The sequence below is a fragment of the Cardiocondyla obscurior genome, linkage group LG24 (assembly GCF_019399895.1).
Source record: "Cardiocondyla obscurior isolate alpha-2009 linkage group LG24, Cobs3.1, whole genome shotgun sequence".
Taxonomy (NCBI): domain Eukaryota; kingdom Metazoa; phylum Arthropoda; class Insecta; order Hymenoptera; family Formicidae; genus Cardiocondyla; species Cardiocondyla obscurior.
In genome coordinates this window covers 1,418,262-1,431,948 of record NC_091887.1, presented here as the reverse complement: position 1 = coordinate 1,431,948, position 13,687 = coordinate 1,418,262, and the positions used below count along the sequence as shown (strand labels likewise).

Genomic DNA, 13,687 nt, shown 5'->3' with positions numbered 1-13,687 from the left:
AAAATAACGCGCATATAGTTAACATTTGTAAACCCAAGTAACGCCGTCCGCAAAGGGAGATCGAGCCAGATAATGTTTATGACTCGCGTGTGATTGTCGCGTCAGGGAAGGCGGAGGGAAAATTCTTTTCCTCGGCGTGGCATTCGTAAAAGGTACGTTAAGGAAGAAAGATAAAAAATAAATAAAAAAAAAATTACGATCGCTGTCGGAGCGCAAACGGTAAGCAATGTGTGAAATATAATAAATTCATATTAATAGCGCCGAGGTTTGTTTAACTAGCTTCGGAAATAGCTACCGTCTACACCTGTCTCAGCTCGCCTGATTATGGTTTCTCGTAATTTATGCGCGCTTATCGATTGCGTAACACCATGCGCCGAAGCAATTAGGCGGGAAAAGAAGGCCGCGTCGACGGCAGATGGATTTCGCACGACATGCACGCGGGAGGTAAAGTGTATCGCACGCTCTGCGATATACGCACGTTACCTGTTAGTTTTCGGTGTTACGTAAGTCGGCATGGCTATCAGCGGCGAAGTTATTGGGAATCGCATCGTAATTAAATACGTCCGCGCCTTGAACTTTGATGCTGCGCTCGATATTATACTTGTTATACTCGTGCGATTTTCTCATTATGCCGCAACATCATCGCGTAGCGATTACTTCAATTCCGCACAAATGTTGATTCATTTAATCGCCGCTCCGATCTAAAGAAGCACTACCTAATTAAGGCAATTTAAATACAATGTGGATACAAAATGCAATATCTCGACGTGTCTGTATATTATATATTACATATGATATATATTTATATGTAATGGAACATAATATTTTATCAAATTTAGTATTACATTAGTACCATACGTTCAATATTACATAATACACCACGTTTATTTTATATAGATCAATGCTATTTAATCTGACAGTCTAAAATAAACATTTGTGCCTGAAAGATTCGTTCTAAATTCCAAATAGCCGTCAGTTCAGACGTTATCATCAATTAATTACTATCGATATCAAGCGTCAGCTCGAGAGATGAAGTTTTATAAAGTGCACCTTTATATTCGTGTAAATTTAAATAAACAGATCATGCGGCAATTATGTTTATCTCTTGCTCTACTTATTTTATTTTATTTTATTTTTTTTAATTACACGCGACCCGGCACTCTAAGCACGTAACACGCCCGGCGTACAAGAACTCGCGCGAATATCCTTTGCGCGTTTAACGTCGGTTGTAAGCGAAATCGACGCGCGTGGGCCGTCGGCTTCAAAGAGGCGCATCTTCCATCGCCTACGCGCACACTTTACCGAACGCACTCGACGTGCATTGTCGTAAAAGTCATGGGATGCCCTGTCCTTGCGGGAGAAGGGTCCTCGCTTCTGAACTGAACTTAACGAGCGGAGGATGCGCGCGAGCCGGCGATCGCGACGTAAAAGAGCCTAGCTATTAATAAATTATGAAGTCATTAATAGAGGGAAGAGGGGGGGTGGTTATGCGAATCATTAGTTTCCTTCTTCTTTTTTTTTTTCTCTTTTCTTTCCTTCTCCACCTTTCCTTTTTTTTATATATATATCTGTATATATATATAATTTTGCAACGCTTTGTAAAACTGAGACAGAAATGATATTTCATTCAGATTGCGACATGCAAACCGGAATTTAAAAATATAATACAGACGCGTCTTTCTCTCTTGTTACACGGCCGAGCCGTAAAAATGCTCAGACCAGTGTCCGAGCGAGCGGGATACTCCGCGTTTAAGGCGTTTACTCGCTGCACAAGGCCGAACTTTTCTATTATTGACAGGAAACGTATCAAGTATGTAATTTATTATAACTTCCTTCGTTTAAAACCGATAATGCTTCCGCTCGGGATTTTTTTTCTTATCGCTGGCGCGCTGATTTTCTTCAAGAAGGGAAGGGATCCCTTCCCGCAAAGAGAAGTAATTTCGTAATTAATGTTAATCTTGTAATTCGACACTATGGTCGCTGAGATTAGCTAATGATCACTGTCTTATGCATTAGTTAGAAGTTTAAAATCTATACGATTACGCTTTTAACGATATATTCGAATGCCCCTTCAAACGATCTATAATTCACGCAAGACTTCTATGCATAATTTTACACGCGGTATATTTATACTTATATTATACGTGTATGTTAACACATACATCGTTGCGTGCGTCTTGCGCCAAAAAGTATTTCGTCACCTTAATTAAAATCATAAATTAAATCTGCATTCCGCCGTGAATCATAGACTATAAATTTAAAATCCAAAAATGATATAACCCCCCTGTACTATCAGCGAAATACAACGTAGAACTTCTAAGTAAAGTGTTTCAATTTTAAATAATCAAACGCGCACTTTTGTTTCCAAAAAGTTTTGACAGAAGTAATTACGAAAGTATCTCGGAAGTTATTAACGCAAACCAAAGTGTGGCGGGCAAGTCTCTCTCTTTCCTCCCCTCTCCCTTTCCCCCCTGCCTTGTCAGGAGTTTCTGCAATTGACAACTCGTTCCAGAAAGCAACGTTTCGAGCGGAGCAAATAAATCGGCCGTGTGTCTAAGATATTTATCGCCTCGCCTCTATCGGGCCGAGTTATCTTCCCCGGTGGATACGAACGGCGCGAGAGGGAACGCATCGCGAGTAGCGCCTCTCGCTGTCTCGCGCCGAAAGGATGACGGCATATTTTTGCAGGCTTGCATGCATAAGGAGCGTGATGCGTTTAAGTGTCGATGCGTAAGAGCGCAAAGTAGTAGCGGGACACGGCAAACGGACCACGGCCGCCGCGATGATACAGCCAACTCAACCTGTCGACCGAGAAGCACCGCTCGGTCGTCCGTACGCGCCGATCGATATTGAGAACTCGTCTTAATGACAGGCACACTCGTAATGCAGGATCGTTCGTCCTTGCAACCCGCCAGGATCCTTGCCCCCTTGCACACGGTTGCGAGCCGGCCGAGTGTTGCGTCAGTCGCTACGGCCGTCCGTGTGCCTCTTTCTCGGTATCATTGTCGGTCCGCGCGCCTGCACGTGTGGACGCAAATAATCGTATGCGTGCCGTACTATTCGTCGCGACGAACGCAGCCGAGGAACGCAAGCGAGAAATTGTTTCCCTCCCCGAGCCTAGCAAGATTTGCCGATGAATTGCCGATAAACTCGTCGCAATAACGTTGTCGAAATCGCTCTCCGCGCGATAAGCCTCTTATCGCGCAGGACTGCGAGCGGCTTCGCTCGATCTATTGCGTACGCTTTAATTATAATCGGATATTAATAATAGATAAAGAATGACGACGTATTCAACACCTTGCTCCGCACTTTAACTCGGGGCAAATTACGAGTTGTAAAAAAAAAAAATAGGAAAAGAAAACAACTATTTTATCAGACAATCTCACGGGTAAGACGCATCAATAACTCATACGTCGCGCGCTCAATCTGTAATCAGCATTCAATTAAGTACTTGGGAAACGTTGATGATTGCTATGGTTAGCTTGCGTATCTCGCTTTCCGGCCGGAGGTAGCGCGCTTTATGATCAAAGTAGGTCGCGGGATGGAAATAATCGAGGGTAATTAAAACGCCGCGCGTAGAGCGGCGCTTGGCGAACGTAGCGGCGCGTTTCTTGTCCTCGATGACAATCGTCACTCAAGGCGATCCTGATATCTAGTCTCGAATCTGAATGATTGCAGGCGATGAGCAGTATCGAGGCGCCGGCGGCTCGAGCAGCGGAAGTCCGCCAGCCAGTCTTTTGGTGGTACCACAGCCACTCACCGTGAAACCATCTCATCCGTCGCATCTCAACTCCCATCTTGGTGGACCTCATTCGCATCCGCCGAGGAAGTACCAATGCAAGATGTGCCCGCAGGTAAGACCCGACCCTAATCTCGGCACCGTCCCCGCGCAGCTTTAGGTAACGTTGTAAATCGCTACCTGCTATTCCGTGTTACGGCGTTAATACGTTAGGCTGGGATGGGCCGATTGTAATTTGTTTGCCGATTCTTCGACACCTTCGACATAATCGGTAACGTATCTGTACCTCGTAGAACGAAGAGCACATGTCACGTCCCTTGAATATTGATATTTTTATATATCTATCATAAATAGCAGGCGCCAAGAATCTCTTCCTTTTTTTCTTTTTTTTTTTTTTTTGTTGAGGCTGATTTCAGTTCTTTTCTATCGTCTTTTTACTCCTCTCTGAAGGGTCTCTAAATAAGTAAACTGATTTATGACGTTAATATTAAGACGTGCAACATTTCTTTACGTTTAGGACACGCGTCAATTTCCGGAAAATAGTGGTCCCATTATTTGGAGCATAGGTAAACGCTGTTTAAACACGTTTCGAAAAAAATAACCGTAAAAATTGATTCGTCGCACTTTGGCATTCTCCTTTTTACAGATTACCGTTATCGGTTATCCTTAATACTGGTTAGGCTTTCTTTTCTGTTTAAGGGAAAAAATGTAGCGTTATTCCTTTTTCTTTCTTCCTTTGTTTTTTATTTTATTTATATATATAAATTTTTTTTATACTTGTCGCAGTTAACTCGAAATTTCTGCTTTTGAAGGCTTATTAACGAGGAATTTTATTTTAAACTTGCATGAAAAATTTTTACATACGAAAGTGATGCTGCGCGTGTTCGTATTTATGCAATTTAAAATTTAAACGAAATATATACGTTTTCTTTTCGTATAAAAAAAATTTTCTTTTACGAGAATAACCAATTCTGTAACGGAGGTTCGTGTTTATTATGCAATATTTGACACGTAATTATATACTATCTAATTTTTTTCTTCTTTTGTTACGGAAATAGATATTTATGGTTAACAGTAAAGGGTTAAAAAAGAGAAATGGTCGAAATATTTTTTTTTTTTTTTTCATTTTCCAGTGAATTTACGAGCGATTTTAATGACCCGTAGAATTTCAGCTCTTTCCTCAGGCTTCCATTAGAGAATATCGAAATTTCTTTGGCACAATAAACCAATAAAATTACCGCTATTAAGAGACTGCATCCCGCGATACACAATAAAAACTACAATGTTATCTTTTCAGTACTTCAACTGAAAGACGAGAAAAATTATAAAATAGTTATCTATCCGCGATATTTTTTCGTTTGTAATATTATTTTTTACAACAAACGGTGGTAATCATTAAGTATTTTTCTTCTTGCAAAATTTGGCAGAAAAATAATCTAAAAGCTTGGCATGTCGAGGAATGAAATAATTAAGTATTGTAACAAATTGATATCACATTTCCTCTGTAGATTTTCTTTCCATATTTGATCGGGGGCTCTCTCCGGCCCAAAGACGCTTTCTATCTTATCAGCGCGCGGGACATCATCTTATTATTAATGTCGGTTTGCGGGAGGGTTTGAGAAAGATCTTGAAACTCTTATCAAAGATGCAGCGTCGTCCTTTTGCGGCTTTAAGATTTCGTTCGCGCACTGCGAGGGTTTATACGAGAACGAGGAGACCTGACCTCGAGAAAATTTTCCGCCGCCAAGTCGCGACACTTTCCATGCCTGCCCCGGCCGTGCGCACTCGCAGGTTGACGATTTATGCCTCCGATGATGGATTCCAGTTTCGCAAATTCGTTAACGCACGTTTTACGAGCCGTTTAGAGACAATCGTTAAAGTTTACAACTTTCCACGCTTTCCACGATAATTACCGGCGAACGGCTGTGCGTCGCAAAGATAAAAAGGAAAAAAAAAAAAAGACAGCGCGAGATGAACAAGACAAGGAGAGAAAGAGAGAAAGAAAGAAAAAGACCGAAAGGTAGAAAGTGATAGCCAGGCGACTTGAAGGACGCGACGCGTGACATTCCATAAGGCGGATCGTTAAAACTTAACGATATTCACCGAATGCTTATACATAATAGGGTAGATTATCATACACCGGAGGCCGGTACGGTGCATCGACGCTTCTCGGTCCCGTTTCGCGATACGGAAGGGGCGGGGGAGAGGAACTGGGGCAAAACACGAAACCCGGCGATTAAAACCAGTTATTGCACATATATCTGCCACACGTTAGATACAATGTGACACGGAGGGGGTTAATTTGTCGTGGATCGAGAGACATCGCTCGTCAAGAAAATCCCGCAATTTCCTCCTGTCCGTTACCTGAAATATCTCAATGAAGAATATTTTTTTTTTTTTTTTTTTTACTTTTTTTGGGGGGTTCTTTTGTTGGTTTACTTTTTTTTTTGTTTTATTTAAGGCCGACTGCACGTGTGTATATGCGTGATTTATTCCGTTAGGCGTTCCCAGAAGGAACGGAAGGAGCAATAGAAGGATAATCGTTAAGGTGCGGACCGATCAGCGCGGCACGCCACTCATTAGCACGAAATTAGTAAACGAACAAATCCAAACCCTACGCAGAAACCGCTTCGCTGGAGCAGTTTCCATCGTCGCTTTAATAACTAATCAGAGCCGTCTCTTAATCGCCCGGCAGCCTTATCGCTTGGACAACGACATCCGTTAATAAAATGATAACACGCGCGTCTGGCCGCTTGTCACTTTCGGTCGTTACTATGTTCTGCTAAATGTTAAATCGCGGGTAATTATAACGCGGTATATGTATAATTACAATATTGTCTTTTATCGCCGCGCGAAACGATTTTGTGTCACCATGCATATTAAATATAACAAAAATATTCCAAATAGTTATTCAATTTGCTCAAAATCGAAGGAAAAATAACCGCAGTATTAATATTATTATCCGCAGTACTAATAATTGCTAACGTATAATAATCTGATAAGAAACGACTTTATTAAAATGTTAAGAACGTTTTTAATTATTTTCCTGTAATGTTATTTGTAAAATTATTTGCCGAATTATATATCTAATGCAATTAATATATATATATATTTTTTTTTTTTTTTCTTTAACGAACAGTGTTTTAATCAATACTTTGCTAATCTTCGAATATATTTCCTGCGCGTAGAGTAATTCTAGATACGTAGATATAAAAAAAAAATTCTCGTTCTTTACTTGGATAACTTCCCGCGAAATGATTCTTATTCCTGACTTAACAAAAACCGATCGGATCTAAAGACTGTTACGTTTTATTTCCACTTTCCCCTACACAGTAATAAGTACTCGCTGACGGTCCCGGCTGCGTCGCGTTCCAGACGGAGATTAAACCGAATCAAATTATACATTTGCGGACGGTAAAAAAGTTTACAAATTACACAGATTTCGTGCAACGGTACCAGCAGATTCTCCGCGATTAATCGGCCTCCGCGGCACGTTACAAAGTGGTAGTTTCTCGTTATAATCGTTTCTCTTTATCGGATATCCTTTCGAGGAGTAGGTCCATCAAAAAGAGAGTAAGAACGGAGAAGAACAGTGCAAGCATTAAAAAAAAAAAAAGAAAGAAATTTAAGTTATGTTAGAAATGTAGATTTTTACTGGAGATTGGGAATAAACAGCCGTTTATATATGTCGAATTAAAAGCAGACTAATATAAAACCGATATTATACAGTGTAATGATAAGATAAAAAGTATTGTTATCGTTGTACCATGTAGAGAAATGTAATTCGATTAGTACCATCTCCAGCCTTCGCTGTGGGTTAATTCTCGTAATGCAATTCGGATTATTAAACTCCGAAGGCGGCGGAAAAATTGTGAGGCGCACTCGGTAAAATTTTTACGCCGTTAATTGCCGTCATAAATCAATCTATTTATAGTTTAGGTATTTCGTAAATTACTATCTTTCCGGACTCGTAACAGAAATTTTTTTTCGCACGATTGTTCACGCTACGCGAGAAAGCGTCGGCGGTAAATTTATTCTCGATTAGTTGTAATACTGATTGAATGCGACGCGAGAACGAGGAGGGGGAGGCTCGAGAGGAGCGGCGGAGTACGGACTTACGTTAAAAATTCAGGAATTCACAAATTGCCGCAATCACCACGCCCCCAATAACGCAGGAAGTAGAATTATGCTTCATCTCGCGCAACGGTGCTGTCACGCTCGTTTCACTAATGTCTTCTACGATTAATCGAGTTCGTTGTCGCTCCGCGCGTCGCCGGGATCCTCCCGCCGGTCGTTCTATCCGGCCGAAAGTTTTCGACATTCCTCGGGCTCATTCTGTTTTGCCGTGAGACCTCGCGGATTACGTTGGGAGACGGAAGATTGATTTTAAAGTCGCAACTTTGGGGACCGATTTAATTCGAACCTTGGCTTGGATCTTATTTTTCGTCTGTGCGATTTTTAACCCGCCGCGCGCAGAACTCAAAATCGGAGCGGTGGATCAAAAGCTCTCGCGGTATCGCGATCGCTTGTCGTACGCTCACCGATTCTGTCCTTTAATCCAGCGTGTCTACCTCCGCGACGCTTTACGTCGATCTTGGCCACCGCCAGGACGCCGCTACCGTTTCTCCTTATCGAACATTCCACCACCGGGGGAATACACGATCCCGCGGCGTACTGACACGCGGCTACGAGAGGAAATAAGAGGAAAATGAAGAGGGAAGCGTGGAAGAGAGAACGTTAGGTGGTGGAGAATAGCGGAAAGAGAGAGATAGAGAGACAAGGGAGAGAGAGAGATAGCAAGCGGGAAGGGGGGAAAGAAGGAAAACGAAAAAGATGACCGCCTCCTGAATGAAGCTATGCACCTCCGTGGCCGGAGGGCTCGGGATTCAAGTCCGGAGGCTAGTGTACCGTGACGGCACAGCATCCTGCCTCAATCCACCTCCTCCTCTTCATCTCGCCACGGTTCCCTCCCGCGTAACCCCTTGCTTCGCTACTCTTTCTGCCATCTCGGACGTGGCCGCGCGCACGCTTCGTCTTTCTCCGTCCGACATTGACTCGCCGCGACGGTTCTACCCGGCAACCCTCTTCCTCCGCCACTAATGTCCTCCGCAGCTTCTTCTTCCTTTATCGTCATGTTTCTCTCGGTCTCCCTTCTTTCTTTCATTAAGCCGCTTCGCCGGCTGGCGCTATCTTTCTTCGCTCTAGATGCGTGCCGCCGGTGCCCCGCTACCTCTCGCTAGTCGAATCGGATTACTCCGTTTCATCTTGGCCGTTTCATCTTTCGTTGCCTTCTTAATTCCGCGTTTTTTTTTTCTTTTTTATTTTTTTTTTTTTTCTTTTTTTTCGACATTGCGCAACGTATACGCTCTGCCACCCTTATCGGTCGCGCGGTCGATTTCTCGTTTGACTTGTCAGTTAGCTTCTCTAGGTATATCTCCCGCTTATCGACTTCCCGTCAGCAATTTCACAACCATCACGGTGGCGAAATTAGCGGTTTTCGTTCGTCTTTCCCGCCTTTCCTTTTTCCTTTCACACGTTACGACTTCGCGTCGTGCCGCGCGGCGATTCGCGCTCACGACGAATGACTATTCCGTCGTGCTCCGTCCATTCCATCGTCAATGTCTTTCTGCTTCTTCATCCATCGATGCCCACCGCTCTTCCTTCCATTATCATTTCGTTTCACCTCAGCGGTTCGAGCCTCAGCCTCGACGTAGCTCTTTCCTCACTTCCCGCGTCCCTCCCGATACACCCGTCCTCGTGATCTTCCTCGATCTTCCTTCTTCTTCTTCTCCTTTCCTTTTTCCCCTCGTCTCCTCTCCCCTTTCGCATACCCCGTCCTCTCCCCGTTCATTCTCTTCGTCATTGCCTGCGTTGGTCAGGTCGCGTTCACGCAACTTCTGTACTGGTTCTCCTCGTCTAGTTTCTCTCTCTCTCTTTTTCTGTCTCTTTCTCTCCCTGTCCACGATATTTCCTCCAATTTGCCTCGTACTCTTCGGTTCCTGCCAGGCATCATCATCGTCCACTTCGGCCATCGATCGATATCTGAGGCCAAGCTTCGTCACGCCGTTCCCCCGCCGGTCCCCCCTTCGTTCCCCATCGCCTCTCGAACGCCGGAAAACCGCAACACGGATCTAGTTAACCGCGCTACGGAAATTATTCGCGGAATAATATCACCCGTGGATCTAGGAATCGATTCGATGATCTTGGAACTTGGTCACTGCGCAATAACCGTAGCATTGCCTCGCGGGACGTTCGTTCCAGTAAGCCAAATTCGTAGATAAAATTTCTATCGAAATACCCAACTAAAATAACAGTTTTATACGTTCCCATTTGCACGGAGCTGAGAATGCATGCGCGCACCTGGTCGCGTATTAACCGTTTAGTATTTTATCGCGGGCTTTAATGAAGAAATAAATTAACGAAGGCTACTTAATCGTAGCATATAATTCATTCACAATAGTCCACACGTGACGACTGCTGGAAAAGAAAGCGGCGAGACGCTCCGCTATTTACGAGCTTCTTCCGAAAACAGAGTTTCGATTAAGTAATTTATTTTTTACGATTAAGATAGAAAAAAAAAAATAAATTTATCTTTTTTCCAAAGTATCCGAAAAACTTTTTGTCAATATTTCTTCCGTAAAATGTATACGCTGTTTATGAAGGGGCAGGGGGGAGGGGAACGGGATACCAATCATCCTTCGAACTTTCTTCAGGAAGGAACGTCGGAGGCGCGATATCGCGCGGCGGTGCGCGAGGCACACATCTCTCATCCGAGAGATGATTTCGCAAACCGTACGTAGAGTCGGGCAAGGTCCATTCTTCGTTCTCGCGGTAGCCGCGAGCTCTATCGCCTCCTGTCCCCGTCTCTCTTCGCCTCGGACCCTGTCTTTCTCGCTCCTCGAGGCACACGCACGTGAACCCCGGGTAGGTGTACGAACGCGCTCGCGCGCGGACATTATTGAGAGAACGGCGCCGGTGTGCGTGCACATCGGTAAAGGGGGGCCCTCACCTGATCACGCACCACGGTAGCGAGAGGCCCGTCATTTTTTCCACTCAATTTTTTTATGCCTCTTTGTGGGCAGCGTCCCCTCCTTCCACCGGGCTAGTATAGCGGCGGATGGACCAGAAACCTGGCGGCAGGAGGGGAGGGGGGACGGGGCGGGAATCGGAAGAAGACGAAGAAACGTGTAGTCCCCGTCCGTCTCAAAAACATCGGCTTAGATCTAACGCCGATCGAAATTCGTGAGAGTCTTCCCAAGGTCGCGTTTGGCTGCGGGAGCGATAATGAAGTAACCGGATCGAGCCGTGCCGCGATCGCGGGGCACCTATCCTGCGTATCTATTCGCCCAGTAATCGGATTTAATTGAGGAGATCGTAGTTCGTGCGCGCTAAGGCATCGGTGACCGTGACGTCTTATTTATTATAATGCGATGTGATAAGATGCATATCGCTGTACGGCGATGTCGGCGCGCGAGCCTCGCTCAGGATTCTTTATTTTTCACGCAGCGGATCGGGGAGGCAGCCTGCTCTCGATAAAAGATCGACGACGGTATCGTTATCGCGCGGATCCACTCGTCGAATTTCGTTATCACGCATCTCGGTCCGGAGTGAAAGGAAACGAATAAAATTATCATCGCGTAGCAAAGCTCATTTAAAGTTAATTGAAAAATAAGATTGCATTACGCGCTGCCGTGTAATTATCGAAGCCTCGATGCTCGGGTATCTGTAATCTCTCTCTCTTTCTCTCTTGTCGGCTCAGCTTTCTCAGGTATCTCTACACATCAAAGGAAGTGTTCTTTCGCGACTTCTGTAACGGCTCCCAGGCAACCTATCGTTGATGTTTCACCGCGTCTCTTCGCGAACTAGTCCGAGCTGTTTTTTTTTTATTTTTTTTTTTTTTATTTTTTTTTTATCCCAGACGACAGTAATAAAGAGAAGTAGCGTTTCGCGCGGTGGACAAATCGATTCGAATGAAAACGAGAACCGCCAAATGAATGGTGGAGCAGGTTGTGCCTAGAGTTCGGCGGTGAAGCGCGAAGAGGGATGGTGAAGAGACGGAGACGCGAGGAACGATTGAAGAGAGGGGAACACGGGGCAGCGTGCCCTGCAGCCTCCCACGCCAAACAAAAGTCCTTAAGCCTTAGACTGAACATGATACCCCATTTACTGTCTATGTACTAAATTTCCAAATCCAGATCCTCCTTCCCCTCCCTCTCCTCTCCCCTTCTAAACATCGTCCCTTATGTATGGCGCGAAGCACAATACTCTTCTCTGGTCCTCGACCCTTCGTCTCTGTCGGAGTTATGTAACCGTCCGTCCGTTCGTTCGTCCGCACGACCATCGTCCATACGTCCGTCGACGTGTCTTGACAGACGTGCTCTTTCTTCCCTGAATGAGCTCGGATTAAGAAGCGCGATAGACTCTTTGATTCGGGACGGGAGGACGATCGTAGATGCCACTCGTTTGGTTCTCCAAGGTCGCTGGATCGTACAACGCGGAGTCTTATCACGGTAGGGGTCCAAGTTTTCACGGCGGCGCAAGTGGTAGAATAAATTGTGACTCTGTCGTCGGCAATGATCTCGTAATCCGCGAGGAGCCTCTCGCTCCGCGCACTATTTATCCCGGCCGGATCGATTTAACGAAAGATGGCCGTAAATCAACGTAAACCCCGCTCTTTTCAGCGGTGGAAATGAATCCGCGGTGTCGTCGAATGTGTCGCGTCTTTAAACTAATAGGCGACGGTGTAACTGTCTGATAAAACTGTACTCGGCGTCACCGGCGTATCTATTAATCATCTATTCACGCTGTGAAAACAGTCTTATGTAAATTTACTTCTAAAAATAACAACTACAACAAATCAATGTAAATCGTCGACGGGAATTGATGTTTGCACGTGCGGACGGCAAAAACGTACGGCAGCCTATATTTTACAATTCTCTGCGTTCCTCATTGGACACGGGGGAGATTGGATATAGTAGAAATAGCGCGTTATTCGGCAGACTCGCCTTAAGAGACTCAGATTGGGAGTCACAGCGGCACCGTGTCCGAGGTATCCACGCGGGCCACCGTGATAATGCGTGACAATTCGAATTTACTTGCAATTACCTATAGCCGAGCGATCACGTGACCGTTGGAAAGGCGATTAAAGTGCCTCCATATCGGTTCTCCTTCTTTTTTTTAGTCTTTTAGGCCCCCAGGTCGTTCCCCTTCCGTTTGGACTCTCTGGCCCTCACAATCTCTATCCTCGCGCTCTCAATTTCTCTCCCTCTGTCTCTCTTTCTTTCTCTCTCGCTTGACGTATAACCAAAGGACTACAACTATTTGACTCGATTCACCATCTACTTTTTTTTTTCTTTGTATCTCCTTTCGTCGCTCCTTTATTCGTCTTAGTCAGATCTGTGACGAAAGTGTGAACCGCTCGGCACGTTTGTTCGATAAATTATTTTTTTACCGATTACACTTTTTTTTTCTTTCTTTTTAGATTCTTATCGACTCCGCGCGATCAAAATTACGTTATAAAACGGCGAAACTTGCATATAAAAATTGTCATTCCGTTTTCGTTTCTTTAAAGCGTTAAACAGGTTCCTTATCGTTTCACGTTTAATACAAATCCAAAGTGATCATCGTTATCCTTGACTTTTTAAGAATATTATGAATATTATGAAATTTTCTCGACGACGATTTGCATTTATAAATTATTTAATAATGGAGCAAAAAGTATGCTTGTCTAAAAAAAACAAAATGATGTAGGTTACTGAATGAACCGGCGCGTGATCATCTCGTGACTTTAATCGATTATTTATCGCCGTCCTCAACTTAGTTCGCTAATTTAATGTCGTTGCGCGATTTCTAATTATACCCACAGTAATATATCAGCCAGTGACATCTCGGATGGCAAGTGTTCGCGAAAAAAAAAATATGTGTCGCGAGTCCTCGGTCAGTATTGCG

The 13,687-nt window shown here is 44.3% G+C and overlaps 1 protein-coding gene across 1 annotated transcript in view; it reads left to right on the top strand.

Annotated features, from left to right (window-relative positions):
* The window catches only part of LOC139111615 (zinc finger protein rotund), a 105,212-nt gene that overhangs the window by 47,155 nt on the left and 44,370 nt on the right, over positions 1-13,687 (top strand). Inside the window, exon 5 of the mRNA XM_070672029.1 lies at positions 3,679-3,854. Coding sequence (XP_070528130.1) covers positions 3,679-3,854 — 176 coding nt within the window. The remainder of the gene's footprint in view (positions 1-3,678; positions 3,855-13,687) is intronic.